Here is a 17,899-nt window from a genome sequence, read left to right on the forward strand (position 1 = left end):
GCCACTGCACTCCATCCTGGCAACAGAGTGACACTCCGTCTCAAAAAAAAAAAAAAGTTACAGCACTGTGGAGGATGTATTGCAAGAGGATTTTGGGTGTTGGGTTGGAGAAGTGGTATGTAAGTAGTAGGTAGGAAGATCAGTTAAGTGGCCATTATATAAGTTCCGGTGAGCTTTGGAACTACAGTGGTTACCAAGAGAACAGAGAGGAAGAAACATAAGCTATTTGGAAGATAAATATGAATTGACTTGGTGATGGAGTGTAAGAAGTGAGCATCTTATTTTCAGTTCTGCTGAATTCATCATTTCCATTTCATATCTACTGAAATTCATTAGCTTTTTCTTTGTCTCTTTCTGAAGAGATAATGTGTGTTAAGCTAATTCAGTGAATCAGATTGGGTAGAAAATATTTTTACTAAGCAGTTTTTTAGTTTTATTATTTTCAAGGGCATGAGGGAAAAGTATTGTCTTAGTAGACTCTAGTTTGTATTTTAACCCATTTATGCCAGAGGTTGGAAATTTTTTTAGTGAAAAATCAGACTTTGGTGATGACCTTGAGCAGTGAAATATAAATAACTCCCACAAGCTTAATATTCCAATAATGGAACACTAGGCATAAATGGCTGAATCTAATACTTTGTGTTTTTGGAAGCTGAGGTGCTCTGTATACATTTTTTTCTTTTCTTTTTTTCCTAGAAGGGCTGAAATTTTAAAATATGTGAACCTTTCTACCACACAAATCCCGTTGTATACTAACTCTTGGTTACTTTAATGTCATCGCCATTTCATTTAGTATACTAAATACCTGATAATCTTAACTGCTGTCTCTTTCCTCAGAACTGATATATCTGTATTATAACTTTATTTGACTTCAGTTGCCTTTTCATCTGTTGGTAGGCATTTCTTTTTCTTTATAGATCTTTGTCTGTGGGGCTGCTATTTGGCCAATGAGCAGTGGTTTATTCTTTCTGATGGTTAAAAGGTTGACATGCTTTTATACCAGTCAGGTGCTGCTCTGCCCTCTGGGTCTTCTTACCCTACATCAGTTCCATTGAAAAAGGAAAGCCTGGTTCATCAACATCCTGCAGAATTAAGGCCAGGGTCTGTGTTGATTAATTAGTGCCTTTGCCTTATTTTGAGTTCGACTTATGGATGTTTTCTTAGTTTATGTGAAAATATTTTAGGTCTGTTTTTTAGATTATAAAATCCTGGTGGTAAAGTGATTTAGGAACCTGCTTTGAATTTGTGCTTTCGTTTGTACCTAAAATACTAAGTGCTCAAATGTTAACTCTCTGATGGATGCTTTCAAAGTATTTTCCTGAAGTCATTCTGATAGTAGTGTGGGTCACTTAGTCTTTTTAGTCTTTTTAATTTTTTTTTTTGGTTATATAAAGTTCCCTCTGGTGTTACTCTCTTTTGAATATTTGAACTACTAGATAATTCTGCTCAGGAGTTGAACGTGTGTCATCAAGAGCAGGGATTAATTAATTTTCTTCTCTTTCTGTACAATGTCTTTGATTACCTAAAACTGACATACTGAGTTTTAGAATATTGCATATTGAGCCCTATGAGTATGAATACTATTTTTAGATATCCTAATACATATTTCTTTTTTATTTTTATTTTTTATTTATTTTTTTATTTTTTTGAGACAGAGTCTCGCTCTGTTGCCGGGGCTGGAGTGCAGTGGCCGATCTCAGCTCACTGCAAGCTCCGCCTCCCGGGTTTATGCCATTCTCCTGCCTCAGCCTCCGAGTAGCTGGGACTACAGGCGCCCGCCACCTCGCCCAGCTAGTTTTTTGTATTTTTTTTAGTAGAGACGGGGTTTCACCATGTTAGCCAGGATGGTTTCGATCTCCTGACCTCGTGATCCGCCCGTCTCGGCCTCCCAAAGTGCTGGGATTACAGGCTTGAGCCGCCGCGCCCGGCCATATTTCTTTTTTAATAGTACGATAGGTGGTATTTTGTACAACACAGAAATTTTTGTTTTCCCACTCTCACAGATTGGTTATTCCCAACTAACAAGTTCAGAACATACTTTCTGGGATATCCAGAACAAACTCTGTTCAAATAAAGGAATATCATATAGGTAGTTTTTTCTTGCTTAGTTTATATTTGTGTCATGGATGTATAATATACAAAAATGTTATAATTTTATTTCTTGATTCCACACCTCTGCTCTCATTTGTTTGATTTCATACCTCGGTCAACAAATAATAAACTTTCTGCATTTATTCCTCTATGCCTGTGAGTAAGCACCTTTTTTTTTTCTGAAAGTGGGGAGAAATAAGTCTCGAGGATTAATAAGAATATAGTAAACTGAAGTCAATGCAGATTGTTAGAAATTTAACCTCCTGACATGCTGTGCCCAGTCATTTTTAAAATAAGAGTTATCAGTAGCAGCAGGAAATAGGGATTCTTTTTTTCTTTTTTTTTTTACTTCCTACTCCTGTTTGTTCCTACCCATATACAACCTAAGGGATACCCAGCTCTTTACCTTAATCTCTTGATTATCTTCTTGTTATTGATATGGGCTAGATAATAAAGTGAACATTTATTTATTCTACCTTTTCCCAGTCTGAGATCATACAGCAGGTCCTAGGATGCTAACTATCTCTATTATTTCTACAGTACCTCTTCACCTGTGGGTTGAAAAACAAATAGTTTTGAAACTACTTTCATTGTGTCTGTTGGATAGAATCTTGAAAGATATATTAATAGAAAAATACTAATAAAAAGTAATAATCACTTCCGATTCCACAGTGAGACATTTACTGTTTATTCTAATATATTTCTTTTGTTTCTTAAATAATTACATACATGTACATTCTGCTTTACTGATTTAATACAGATGTCCTTAACCCTTTTTGTGGATTGTTTCGATCATCTAAAACCTATGGTCCATTCTCAAAATATTATATATTTATTTTTTGTTTTTTCCCAGCTTTATTAAAGTATAATAAAGTATTTTAAGTGCAGAAAACATACGGGATTACAAGGGAAATTTTACTGAATGCAGTAATACAACTATTAAAACAAATTTGTAATGAAGTAAATGCATAGGTATTTAACTCTTCACTCCCCTCTGTGCATAGTACAGATTTTATTTATTGTTTTGAAGAAAAATAATTTGAGTTTCAGACTATCTAATTTGACATTTTATCTTTAAAGCTATTAAAACAATTATTTTGTCTTTTGTAGTGCCTTTGTTCCATTGAATGTTCCCAATAACAAAAATTCAACAGAATGGGAAAAAGTGAAGTTCCTATTTGAAGAACTTGGAAGTAGTCGTGAGTATCGTTTTTTTTCTTAAAAAAAACGTAGTAATTCATATTTCCTGATACTTCGAACTTTTGAGAAGCAGTCTATTTGTATTTTGTTAAGAATTTAACCCCAGCTGGGTGTGGTGGCTCGTGCCTGTAATCCCAGCACTTTGGGAGGCTGAGGGGTTGGGGGTGGATCACAAGGTTAGGAGTTTGAGACCAGCTTGGCCAACGTGGCCAAACCCCGTCTCTACTAAAAATACAAAGATTAGCTGGGTGCAGTGGCAGGTGCCTGTAATCCCAGCTGCTCGGGAGGCTGAGGCAGGAGAATCTCTTGAACCCAAGAGGTGGAGGTTGCAGTGAGCTGAGATTGCGCCATTGCATTCCAGCCTGGGGGACTGAGCAAGGCAGTGCGAGACTTTGTCTCAAAAAAAAAAAAAAAAAAATTAAACCCCACTGTTTTTCTAACTCGTTGTTTTGAACCTAATGCTAGACAAATTAGAAGTATTGCGTTCTTAAGGTTTGCTTTTAGCCTTCTAGCTATTACGTAGCTATTTTCTTGACCTCTTCGACAAATTAGAAGTATTGCGTTCTTAAGATTTGCTTTTAGCCTTCTAGCTATTACGTAGCTATTTTCTTGACCTCTTCATAAAATTACCATGTTGAAAGAAAATTTAATCTTTTCTTCAAAGTATTTTAGCAGTGAGGCTCTTATAATTTCTAATTCACTTAGGATAATATAAAATAATATGTTAAAGAAATATACTGGGTATATTGGGTTTTATTTTTAATTTTTAATTAGTAAGAGAGAACCTTTATGTTTTTGTTTGAGATTAAATCATCTTTGATATAAAATATAAATTACAGAGGTTTTGTATGAATTAAATACTGTTTTATAAATTTACCTCATCAAAATATTTTGGCATGGCTTTTCTAGAAGTTTTCCTTAACTTACTCTGTGTGACCTAGGTTTTTACAGAAAAAAAAAAAAGGCTCATGGGTTAGATTAAGAAAGTTGCTTAATCCTTGAAAAAATAACTTTGGCGTTAGAAAGTGATGTTAAAATACTGCGTATCATATTAAAAATTCCTTGTGCATTTGAACATAGTAACCTTATTTTCAAAGATACCTAGTGTACTTATTCTATAAATATTATGCAGAAAAATTGCTTTTTTGACTATTCTAATAGGTACTGTACATTCTTTGATCAGCACTTCTTTCTTTTTACCCAGGTACAATACTAAACAATGATTAAATTAAGTCTTGCAGTCTGCTGTATGAGTTCTTAATTTTCTTGATTTCCACTTAAGATCTCATGTTGTAAATTGTGATTCATTAATATCTTACTGATACCAGCAAGAATAAGGGTAGCAGGCCTGGCATCTACTAATACTGAATCGTCAGATTTGTGTACCTTGATTCTATCGCTGATAAATTAATGGCTTCTTTTCTTGGAGTTAACTCCTTTAGATATCTTGAGTAACTACTCTTCTACCCTAAACGTTATTTCATAAGTTATACTTTGAGTATTAGTATAACTTGAATTGGTGATTAGATAGGTAGCATTATTCTGTTTTTTTGTAATTCCATTCTCTTTAGTCTTTATTTTTTTTTTTGTCTCCAATGTTAAACACCATATTCTAGTATACATGTTACTTATCACTCTAGATCAGCTATGTAAGTCCAAAACAGTTACCCAACTATTCTTAATTTTCAGTCCTTTCGTCTCTCATCCCGCCTCCTTGCATTGCATTTTTCAGGCATCAAGGGTATAAACCTTTTTATTGATTGATTGATTGGATTGATTGATTGAGATGGAGTCTTGCTCTGTCACCTAGGCTAGAGTGCAGTGGCGTGATCTTGGCTCACTACAACCTCTGCTGTTTCAAGTGATTCTTCTGCCTCAGCCTCCTGAGTAGCCGCCACCATGCTCAGCTAATTTTTGTATTTTTAGTAGAGATGGGGTTTCACCATATTGGCCAGGCTTGTCTCGAACTCCTGACCTTGTAATCCGCCCACCTTGGCCTCCCAAAGTTTTGGGATTACAGACATGAGTCACAGCACCTGGCCTATATAACCCTTTTTAAGAAAATGCTTTATATGTAGTAAAATGCATAGATCTCGTGATACATGTATACAGTCATTGTAACCGATTGCAGTCAAGGTATAGAACACATCCATCACTCCAGCAATTTTTTTGCAGTATATCGTTCAGTTAATACCATCCCCCAGGAGAGGCACCATTGTTACAATTTCTGCCACTATATATTAGTTATATTAGTTTTGCTTTTTTTGAATATTGTAAGTGGAATTCTGATTCCATTTATTAATGATTCTTTTTTGTGTATGCCTGGCATTTTTTCATGAAATAATGTTTTAAAATTCATTTGTATTAGTAGTTCCTTTTTATTGCAGCAGAGTAATACATTTTGTGACTATACTACAACTTGTTTACAATGGGATTTATTATATCATAAAGATGTATATGCCCAGATCAAAGACCCCCTAACATATAAAGAGAATGCATCTTCAAGTATCTTCAGCACATGTTTTTATTCATCTTTTACCCAAATGGGAATAATTAATAATGATCAATTTTGAGTTATTTGGTTCAGATGATTTTGACTATTAGTAATATTAACATTTTGATTGGCCAAATATGTCAGCATGTCTATTTTATCATTTCTAAGGCACATAATTTTTCAGATTTTTACATCTCTGTTTGGGAGATATGTTTTACAAGTGATAGTACCTTAAAATTATTATCAGCCAGGTGTCAGACCCCTCCTAGTTATATGAACACGTTCTGTTGATACTTCTGGTATGATCAATAAAGTAAAAGCATCAAAATGTCTTTGATTTGATGAAAAGTTGTTTTAAAAAATTAAGGCTTAAAAATTTGCCTTGCGTGATTGTGAATTTGTTAATAATATGCTCTCTTTATGTGTTATACAAAACTGAGACATGAGTTTTAAGATGATAGATCATTATAATTTTATTAGTACTCATAAAAGATTAGTGTTAATACATTAAATTAATCGAAACTTTGTATTTGGTTCCACAGGACTTGCATTTAAACTCGATCAATACAGGCCTAATAGGATCTGTATTAAAACTGGAAAAAGTATTGCTCCTACCTAAGAATATTCAGATTTGCATAGTATTTTATTACATAATTTGATATATTTATGTGGAAGTGTCATTCCTGCCCCTCACTCTTTGACCTTCCTTTAGATAATTTCCTAAATCCAACTAATTAGCATAGTATTGTGTGTGTGTGTGTGTGTGTGTGTGTATTTGTGTGTATTTTTGAATCTATTTTCTAGTTGTGTTTGCTTTTATTTTTCTGCCAAGTGGGCAAGCTTGTCCTTTCAAGTTAAAAAGTGAAATAAACTCTTTAATTAAGATTTTAGTTTTTGACTGTCTATTGAGAACTGATTTGAAAATTAAGAACAAAGAAACTGGAAGTCTCAAGACTGAGTGAGGGGAGAAGGGAGAAAGAGTCAAGGTCAGTAGCTTTCCTATGAAATGTTACTTCTCAGGGTCTGCCATTAAGAAAGGCCATGTGATCTTTTTAATCACCTTTTGAGCATCTGGTATTTTACTCATCTCTTTTTGGGCCCAATAATTAGCCAATAATTTTCCTCTTAATTTTAAGAGGTGAAGGAAAGAAAATCTCAGCTAGTCTGAAAGATTTTTCACAAATCAGTTTTTAAAGAGTCCTTTAGAAACTCTTTCCTCCACTTGGAGTTAGCACTTCAAGAATACGGTAATACATAGTGGTTTTTATTTCTTCAAAATGTGTAAGCAGCTCAACTTTCTATGTTAATTTGCCAGATATAAGTATTTGAGTAGTATATATGTACATTTTTAACAATTTTTCTTTCTTCACAGATGGTTTAGCTGCGTTGTCATTTTCTATCAGTTCTCTGACCTTGATCGGAATGTTGGCAGCTATAACTTACACAGTAAGTGAAATGGGAATAATTGAGTTAAAATTGCCTTATAAAACAATTTTTTTGCCTTAGTAATTTATTAAACTTTATTGTTTTCCTTTATAATATTTTGATTCTTTTTCAACTTTTCTTCAGTTTTCTTTACTTAAGGGTAAAATTTTAACTACTTAGTCGTCATCATTTTAGCTGTATTTGTGCAATGTAATAATCAAGTTTTATAACTTACGAACCTTGAAGGTGATTATATACTGTTATAATAATCTATGCTTATAAATCTATATAATAGATTTATAATATTATCTGATATGCTTATAAATCTATATGCCTATTAGCATATTAATACATTTATAATATAAGCATATATAATATAAGCATATTAATAGATTTATAAGCACATTAATAGATTTATAAGCATATTAGAACTCAGAACCATAGACCATATCTATTAGTGATTTTGCAGATTTACTCTACTTGGGAATATAGGGCTTTTAAAATCAGATATCTTACATAACTTGACACTTCTCTTGTATATGAAATCTATTCTTATGCTCTCAGACTTTTTTTCCCTTCAGTCTTCCTGGAAGTGGTAAGGTGTGAATTATAAATGACTGACCAAGTTGTATACAGACTTCTCTTTGAGTCTTTTGCTCACATTATAGATAAAAAGCTAGTAACAAATGCTTCTTTATTACCTATCTTGAGAGTTGTATAAGCAGCATTAATATTATCTGGAAACTTTCAGATTAATGAAGTTTATGTGGAAGCACTCTTAATTCTTGCAAAGATGAAAATTCTGGTTACAAAGGAAACTTTTTTGGGTATTTTCTTAAGATGTTTTCCTTCAGACACAAAGGAAGTGGCTATTACTGTAAGAGCAGAATCTAGTTTTGTCGCATGATCATTCACGTGCCGTAATGTATAATAAAAGAACCCCAAAAGACATATATTTCAGTGTCTTACAGGTGCTTATTTGGGTACTCAGTTTTATTATTCATTGACATTTTTGTGTTTTTATGTGATACCATGTAAGGAATTTGCCATCTAATATCAGTGGGTGATTATTCTTCTGTCTCACAGAATGTACAGTATAGTAGTTGTCTTTTAAGAAGTAGTCACAAGTTAGTAACAAATTAGGAATTAGACCTGGCTTCTAATTGCTATTATTCTATGACTGATCTGTTATGCTAATCTTGGGTTTGTCCTTTAACCTTTCTGGATCAGTGTCTTCCCTATTAAATGGAAATAGAAAATGTTCCACAGGGATTTTTGAAGGTCAGATGATACTATTTGTAAAAGTGCTTTGAAACCTATAGAGAAATGAGGATATAGCAATCAATGAAACATTAGTCAGGAGAAAAAAAATAGAGAGAAATTCAATATGTAATGTCAATGTCAAGAACTATGAAGGGCCTACGATATTTACCCTACTTGTAACCTGCCAGTTTTATGAATGGCAACTGAAGATGTAAGACTTCTACTCACAGCAATAGCAGTAGCCATAGGATCAACTTTTTTTTTGTATTGGTTTCCCGAGTCCCAGTTCCCCTAGGGCAATGGGGAGAGAACTAGATGAGACCTGCACATAATTGAGTGGGTTGTGGAAGAGGAACCCTGAGCTTAGGGAAGCTGAATCTTTTATAATGGATGGTAAGCATGCCTGTCCCTTGCTGCAGGAAAAGATATTTTGTGTATCTACCAAGACTATTTGCTATACAAAGATCTTTGAAAAGATGGTACAGAAAAAAAAAAAAGTGGTGGGTTGGGCGGGGATGTCAGTTAGCTCCTGGCTTGCAAAATATGCAGAAATGAAAGATGCACGGAGACATGTCTCCCAGTGGTCAGTTGGTAGATACTATGAGGAAAAATAAGGCAGCACAAGGAGATAGACAGTAGTAGAGGCTGCGACTACTGTAAAGATCAGGAATAGTTTCTAACATCTGAACAGAGACCTGAATGAAGTGAAAGTAAGTCATGACAGAAGAGTAAGGGTGAGGATTCTGAGGCGGGCATGTACATGTTATATTCAGATACTAGCAAGGAGGCAAAGCTATTGTGGCTGGAATTCAGTTGACAAGGGGGAGTAGTAAAAGTTTCATTGAGAGGTAACAAGAGGCCATGTCATGTGAGCTTTATAGTCCACAGTTAGGGTTTTGAATTTTATACTGATTGAGATTAGAAGCCACTGTAAGTTTTTAAATGGAAAAGTCATGGGCTCTGACAAACATTTTAACAGTACTACTCTGGTGGTTCTGAATTAAATAAGCTATGAGGGTAGCAAGTGGGAGTGGAGAAAGTCAGTTGTTATTAAAACTATTTCAAAGAGAGCTTCTTTGTAGGAATGATATTATTGGAAAGAAATATTTTAAACTATTTTGTATTTAACTGGAAACTTTGAAAATTATTTAAATCAATTGAACCAACATAATATTCATACTGAATTAGTTAAGCTATCCTTAAAAGAGCTTCACTTTTCTAGAATACAGCAGGTCCTCAATAACATTTTTTTTTCATGTTGTTTTCTTATAATGTTGATGTGAAAAAAGATCAGTTTCTGGCTAGGGCCACCGTGTGGAGTTTGCACGTTGTTTCCGTGTCTGCATGGGTTTTGTCTGGGTACTCTGGTTTTCCTCCCACATTTCCAAGATGTGCACATTAGGTGAATTGGTATGTCTGAAATTGTGCCAGTAGGAGTTAGTGTAGGTATGTGTGAGTGTACCCTGCAGTTGGAATGGCATCCTGTCCAGTTTTGGTTCCTGCCTCGCAACCTGAACTGGTGGGATAGTCTCCAGCCACCCGTGACCCTGAACTAAGAATAAGTGGGTTGGAAAATGAATGAATGAGTGAATGCGAATTATTGTATAAGAAAAATTCATAAAGTATACTACATACAAGTGCATAACAATAATTGTAATACAAAAACGTTCAGCTAGCCCAACATTGTTGTTTGTTTTTGTTTTTGAACTGTGTGGTGGTAGGAGGTGCCCTTTATAATTTTCACTTTGCAAACATTTATTCCTTAATTTAAACCACTATGACCACAACCATCGTCACTCACTGATCTACCAAGTTGAGTATTTTTTTTGTTTTTTGTTTTTTTTTTTTTGTTTTTTGTTTTTTTTGAGACGGAGTCTCGCTCTGTCGCCCAGGCTGGAGTGCAGTGGCTGGATCTCAGCTCACTGCAAGCTCCGCCTCCCAGGTTTACGCCATTCTCCTGCCTCAGCCTCCCGAGTAGCTGGGACTACAGGTGCCCGCCACCTCGCCTGGCTAGTTTTTTGTATTTTTTAGTAGAGACGGGGTTTCACCGGGTTAGCCAGGATGGTCTTGATCTCCTGACCTCGTGATCCGCCTGTCTCGGCCGAGTATTTTGTTTTTATTGATCTTTCCTAAATGTATGTAGAGCTTACATTTATTTCAGTATTTAATATTAGAAGTGCTTTGAATCTTTATTTAGAAGTTTGATGATGTTCTTGTGACCAGAAATATGCCATAGGAAGTTAGCTCTTGTTTACATCAATTAGTCTGTAGTAAAATTGGTTTTGTTGCCAGGCGCAGTGACTCATGCGTGTAATTCCAGCACTTTGGGAGGCTGAGTTGGGCGGGTCACCTGAGGTCAGGAGTTTGAGACCAGTCTGGCTAATATGGTGAAACCCCATGTCTACTAAAAAGACAAAAATTAGCCATGCTTAGTGGTGGGCTCCTGTAATCCCAGCTGCTCGGGAAACTGAGGCAGGAGAATAGCTTGAACTCGGAAGGCAGAGGTTATAGTGAACCGAGATTGTGCCATTTCACTCCAGCCTGGGTGACAAGAGCGAGACTCCGTCTCACACACACACACAAAAATTGGTTTGTTATACATCATTTCACTTAAAGTCACAGTTTCCAAGAATCCATTGATGACATTATGTGATACTTTACTATATAGAGGGCTGGGCTGAAGGATATTGATAAAACAACCAGAGGACCTTATAATGATGGGATTGAGGGTGGGAGCCAGGAACACATAGAAGAGTTTGCTAAATAGGTAGAGAGGGGCCACTTAAGCCCTAAGGCCAAGGGAGTGATTCCAGTGTAACAGCCTGCTAAGATCCAATTCCTAGCAGTTATTTGTTTTCTTTAAGCAGCGTAAACAATAAAATTAAAATAATTGTTGTGGAGGGGCTGAAATGTGGATCTCAAGTCCATGGGTCTCCTGACCTACTTTCCCATCTAAATTTCTTCATCTTTATAGTGGTATAATATTTAAGTAATAAAGTAGTGAGGATTTAATTAAATAATCCACCAAGTCTTGGAATCTACTGGCCACTTAATAAATAGTCACTATTAGCTTAAACAGTTGAATATTCACAGTTTCATATGGTTCAAACTATAGTTCCCACCTCTCTCACTGAAAATAAACCAAATGCAAAAAGCAGTTGTATTATGATCAGCGAGAATGTTCCTTATTCAAAGGTAAGTGAAAAGGCATTCATAATTGAATGGTGGTTAGTTGAGGTTGGGGGGGTGTGGATAGAGAGATAATATCTTTTGAATAGCACTACAAGTACTCAAAGCTCAGGTTTTGCTACCAAGCCGTGATTTGACCAGTTTTAATACCTGTGATATATAGAGGGAGGGGAAGAGGAAGGTAGATGATGCCCTGTTCAAGAGCAGCATCATGGTGTGTATAGCTGAGCTCCAGTCATGGGTGTGAGTTTTTTAAAATCTATTACCTGATCCCAAGCTTCACCATCTGTAAAAATGAGCCAATAATACTTACTGGAATTTTAGTAAAAGTTCAGTGAAAACCAGCAATTTATAGATATGTGGTTTTATTGTAGATAGGTGGTTAAATAGTATAATTATATTTGCTTGTAGTTGGGATACAAAGTTTTCTCCTAACTTACCTTGGAAAAGCTTGAGAACTGGGCTTTTCTTGTGGCAGCTTAAAAGAGGGTATAGAAAATATTCATGAGGAGTAGAACGTTTAATCTTAATTATTAAGTACCCAGAGTGGGAAATTAATACTTGAGTACTTTGACCCTACATATATGAAATGTAAAAATCGTGTTTCTTACAGAATTTGTAACTGAATTTTTTTTTTTGTATTGAGGCTAGAGAAGTTTTTTATTTTATGTGTCAGTCAAATGTGAATTTCTTAGTTATATATTATTGTTTATTTTTGAAACTAGTTGATTATTTAAATTTTACTGATTCTGACTACTGTACCCTGCCAAATAATTGAGCAGTGAGCTTTAGGAGAAGAAGGTCAAACAGCATATTAGTTTGCCTGTTATTTTAAGCTTACATTGAAAGGGAATTGATACTTATTAAATTTTAAAAAGTAAAACTTGTAGGCATGGATATATATGTAGATATTCTAATTTTTTGGTGCCACCAAGTGGGGAAATGTTCAATAATGATGTCTTCAGCAAAATGTATCGTATAGACCAGTGAAGTGCCTATAGAAGCAGTGACTGCTAAATTGTTCACTATATACCTTTATCCATAAAACTTTAAATATGTCCACCAGGATATTTATGATTATAAATGCATATTTACATATTATTATGCTAACTTGTATACATTTAATGTAAAATATAAACTGATAGGTTAAAGAAAATTAAAGTGATAAAGATTCAAATATAGAAATAAAGCATTTAATACTTTCTTCTTATACCCATCAAATGTTGGTTTGCCTCCATGTCTTAGTTCAGGTCAGTACAACAGATGTACCATAGACTGGGTGACTCAAACAACAGACTTTTATTTCTCATGGTTCTAGAGACTGGGAAGTACAACATCAAGGTGTCTGGTGTCTGGTGAGGGCCCTCTTCCTTGATTTGCAGTTGGTTGTCTTCTCATTCTACACTCATATGATAAAGAGCAGGGAGAGAAAGGAAGCAAGCTCTATTGTGACCCTTCTTATAAGGGCATTAATCTTATTTATAAGGGATCCACCCTCATGACTCAATTACCTCTCGAAAACTCCACCTACAAATACCAAACTGGGGATTAGATTTCAACATACGAATTTTAGGAGAAGACAAACATTCAGTTCATGTTACAACACCTTATGAACCATAGCAGTGGTTCTCAATAATATTTTGAGAAAGAAATTCCCTTTAAAAGTCAAATTTCTCAGCCTGTGTGATAGCACATTTTACTGAATGTATGCTACCGATTGTAAGGTGCACCGTTACTTTATGTATCACTATAAGGAAAAATCTGACAATTTTTTCTGAATCATTTATAATCTTTGTTTTATATTTTTGAGTGAGATTTCTTGGATTTATCTGCATTCATAACAAGGAAAATATGAAATGAAAGGCATTCCTAAAACTTTATATTTGGAGTGTGAGAATTCTAAATCACTTTTTGGATTGGTTATTGATGTTCATGTTTTACTGTATGACACAGATGCTTTTTGACTTAAGTGGGGTTACATTCAGTTTAACAGAATGTATCCATCATAAGTTGAAAATATTGTAAGTGTGAAAATGCATTTAATACACCTAAACTAATGAACATCATAGCTTAGTTTAGCCTATCTGAACACAGTATCTTAGTTTAGCCTATCTTAAACATGCTCAGAACACTTACATTAGCCTATAGTTGCACAGAATTATCTAACACCAAGCCTGTTTTACAATAAAATATCAAATGTTTTCTTATGTAACTTATTGACTACTGTACTGAAAGTAAAAAAGAATGGTCTTATACCATCACAAAGGATGAAAATCCTAAGTTGAACCATTGTGACATGGGAACCAACTGTATTGTCTTTTATTTTTATTGATATATAATAGGTATACACATTTTCCAAGTACATGTGATAGTCTGAGACTTCCATATAATGTATGAAGATCAAATCAGGGTAATTGGAATATCCATCACCTTAAACATTTATCTTTTCTTTATGCTAGGAATATCTGAATTATTTTCTTCTGGCTATTTGGAAAAATACAATACATTATTGTTGACTGTAGTCACCCTACTGATCTATCGAACGCTGGGTCTTAATTTGTCTCTTTAACTGTACCTCTCTCTTCATCTCCCCTCCGTACTCCCTACCCTTACCGGCCTCTCCTCTCTTAGTAGCTAGTTTTAGCCACTATGTTAGGTGAAATAAGCTGGGCTCAGAAAAATAAGTTTCACATGTTTTCACTCATACACAGAAGCTAAAATAGTGTATTGTCATTTATGCTATCAAGAGAATTGATGTGCAGCTTTTCTTGTGTGTTCTAGTCTTATCTCTGGGATTTTCTTTGAAACCACCAACACACCTATCCTGTAAATTTAAGATGTTTTGTTGTTGTTTCTTTTTTTGCCATATAGAAGAAGGGAATCCTTTTGTATATACCTAAGCAGAAAAATGCAAAATGACTTCTGTTTTGGATATTTCCCTTTCTTAAGCTTATGAAGCACTTGACTGTTGCTTTGTAAGAAAATACAGAATTATGCCCATTGTTCTAATGAATATTTTTTCTTTACTATTGATGTTTCTTCATTCTTTCTCCTTACTTACACATTAACTTTTTGTTTTAATGTCAAATCATATTATCTTTTAAGACATAAGTGCCAATTAAACTCAATAATTGTACCCAGAATGCTTGTAGTTCAACTGAAGTGACTGTAATGTAACTTGCTGTGACCAAATTTGTGAATGTGCATGTAACGACAACTATGTCATGGCTTCTGCCTGGCCTTCAATAATATGATGCCTTCAATTTTTAGATGCATCCAAATTTCACTGATACTAAATGTAAGAAAATATATACATCTTAGACTCAGTGAATACTTAAAAAGAAAGTCTTGAGTACCTGTATTGTTTCATTAATCATAATAGCATGTACATCTTTGAATAGTAGATTTCACAAATATGTGGAAGACATTTATTAAGTCTACAGGTAGTATTCAGCATTGACCATTTACTGTAATCTAAGGCCTGCAGAGTTGGAAACCATCATTCCAGATAAAGAAGAGAGATATGTAAAGAAAAGTGCCATTCTAAACTGAGCTGTGAAAGAAGGTATTAGGAATGTAGTTTGTATATATTATTTTAAAAGATTTTAGTTTTCAAATAGAGTTGGTGATTTATTCTTGGAAGTCAAAGTAAATAAATTTGGTGACAATTATGGCCAACCTATTAATAGAAACATTTTAAACTATACAATCTCTTTAGTTTTCTGATTTTTTTTTTCCTGGAAATTCACTAGAGGGCAGTAGTAAGTAATAAAAGTTTTGTGTTTCTGAAAAGGATAGCCTTTTTGTACATTAAAAAAAAAGTCTGAAGTTCAAGAGATTGTTGTTTAAAGACTTTGAAAGTTATAATGTTTTATATAAGGTCTATGTGAAGCTTATCATAATCTAAATATTATAGTTAAATTCCTGATAATTATTGAAAATGCAATCCAAAAACAAGCTAAAAGCTTGGTAACCAAACGATAGCACCTTTCTTCTACTTGTTGTCTTTGGACAATTAAAAATTTAAAAATAGTATTTGTTCTGGTCTTATGTTACCACAAGTTGTTCAGAAACTTTTTTATTTTACAAAATATTTTATATTAAGCTATTTAGAAATTCAGTTCAGCTCCTCTAATAAGTATATCAATTCCATTTAAGGAAATAACTTTGTGTGAATTAAGAGCTCTCTCTGCCTAAAAGCTTCTTGGTTAATTATTATCTTCTTGGAGAAATTATTTTATTAATTTAATAAATTTTTGTTCTTCAAAGGTAGGAGGAAAAAGAATTGGGACCTAGTCATTACATACCAAATAGTCTACTGTAGTTGTTACTAGTCTGGCCTAGAAATCTGTTCAGCCAAGTTTGGCAGATCTAGTGATAAAACAAATGTGCAGATGAATAATGTTAAAATACCTATGCGTTATAATTGAGTTATAAGCAAGGGACATTTACAAGTTAGGGAAGGTTTCTCAGACATATTGTAATTAAGCCGAGACCTGAAGGGCATTAACAGTTGTTAATGAAATAAGATGAGAAGGTGGCCATTCTAGAGGAGGGCACTACATGGAATAAAATGTGTATGTTGGACAAAGCCTGAAGTAGCATAAAAATTGTAGTGTTATGAGAACAATGAACAATTCAGAAGCATGAGATAAAGTTAACAAGTTGGTAAGCATCAGGTCATGAAGTGCTTTATATGCAAAATTACGTTAATTAGAGTCTATTCCCAATACCAACCAGTAATTGTACCTTTCATTAAAAAATAGCAAAACAACTTTTTAAAACAATTTTATAAGTTCATATACATATAAAGGTTGGGAACAAGTAGAATTGCTCTGGTTAAAGTAGCAGCAGATTCCTGCATGGCTAGCTGCCTTACCTTCTGTAGTGGCCCTAGTGGCACCTTTACAGATTCCTAGGAACTCATACCAGAATGCTTTGAAAAATACATTTATTAGTCCTGTAGAATCTTAAAAGATATTAATTAGAGGAATAACATATACTGATTTGGGTATTAGAGTGAGATCACTTTAGAAACAATGTAGAAGATGGATTTGTAGAAAGTGAAACCAGCAGACCCGTTTAGGATAATTCAGAAGGCCTTGTGTTTGACAGTAGACTGTAAATAAGGCCATGTTGTTAATAGTGACTAAACCAAAAGGTTCCTTGGGAAACAGTGTTGAGCACTGCAGTTAGTACATTCAGGGAACCTAGTCCATCCAACACAGAATAACAAGCATTGAGGTCAAATAGGCCTAGATTAGAGGTGGTTGAGAGGACAGGGAAACATACCTGCATATAAACTGGGTTTAGCAAAATATTGCCATGGCATTTTGTTGTAAAAAGCAACATTCTATTGGATTATTAAAATAATATGAATGATACGGTTTGACTGTCTGTCCCTACCCAAATCTCATGTTGAATTGTGATCCCAAGAGTCGGAGTTGCGGCCTGGTGGGAAGTGATTGGATCATGGGGGTAGTGTCTAATGGTTCAGCACCATCCTCGTAGTACTGTCTCATGATAGAGTTCTCACCAGATCTGGGTGTTTAAAAATCCGTAGCACCTCCCACTTCACTCTGTTTTTCCTGCTCCAGCAACATATAACTTGCTGGCTTCACCTTTGCCTTCTGCGATGATCGTAAGTTTCCTGAGGCTTCTCTAACCATGCTTCCTGTACAGTTGGTGGAATCGTGAGCCAATTAAACCTCTTTTCTTTATAAATTATCCAGTCTCAGGTAGTTCTTTATAGCATTGTGAGAACGGACTGATACAGTAAGTAATAAGAATTGATAAATAATCATATAATGCTATATATTAATCAGAGTCTTAAATTATTCTGTTACTTTTTATCAATAATGTTTAAAGAATATGGAAGTACTAGAATAACCAAATCAAATAGGCTAAAATAATAATAAGGACAGGAAAATCCTATAAGGAAATGTTAAAGGAACTATCAGGTACTTTGGTTCCCATAGGCTTTATTCTTCATATTTTTCAATGTTTTGAGGATGTATAATTTAATATAAAAAATATAAATGAGATTCTTTTAATTTTTAAAAATATATTTAGAGGGTGCAAGTGCAGATTTCTGGCATGCATATATTGCATTGTGGTGAAGTCTAGGCTTTTAGTGTGGCCGTCACCCAAATTGTGAATGTTGTACCCAGTAGGTAACTTTTCAACCATACTATATAAATTTTAAACCCATTTATATATTTTTCCTTTTATATTTTA

The 17,899-nt window shown here is 34.4% G+C and overlaps 1 protein-coding gene across 1 annotated transcript in view; it reads left to right on the plus strand.

Moving 5' to 3' along the window:
• The window catches only part of LMBRD1 (LMBR1 domain containing 1), a 128,997-nt gene that overhangs the window by 52,240 nt on the left and 58,858 nt on the right, over positions 1 to 17,899 (plus strand). The window contains exons 6-7 of the mRNA XM_023230283.1: positions 3,202 to 3,290; positions 7,158 to 7,231. Of these exons, the coding sequence (XP_023086051.1) occupies positions 3,202 to 3,290; positions 7,158 to 7,231 (163 nt within the window). The remainder of the gene's footprint in view (positions 1 to 3,201; positions 3,291 to 7,157; positions 7,232 to 17,899) is intronic.

Source organism: Piliocolobus tephrosceles, chromosome 5 (genome assembly GCF_002776525.5).
Source record: "Piliocolobus tephrosceles isolate RC106 chromosome 5, ASM277652v3, whole genome shotgun sequence".
NCBI classification, from domain to species: domain Eukaryota; kingdom Metazoa; phylum Chordata; class Mammalia; order Primates; family Cercopithecidae; genus Piliocolobus; species Piliocolobus tephrosceles.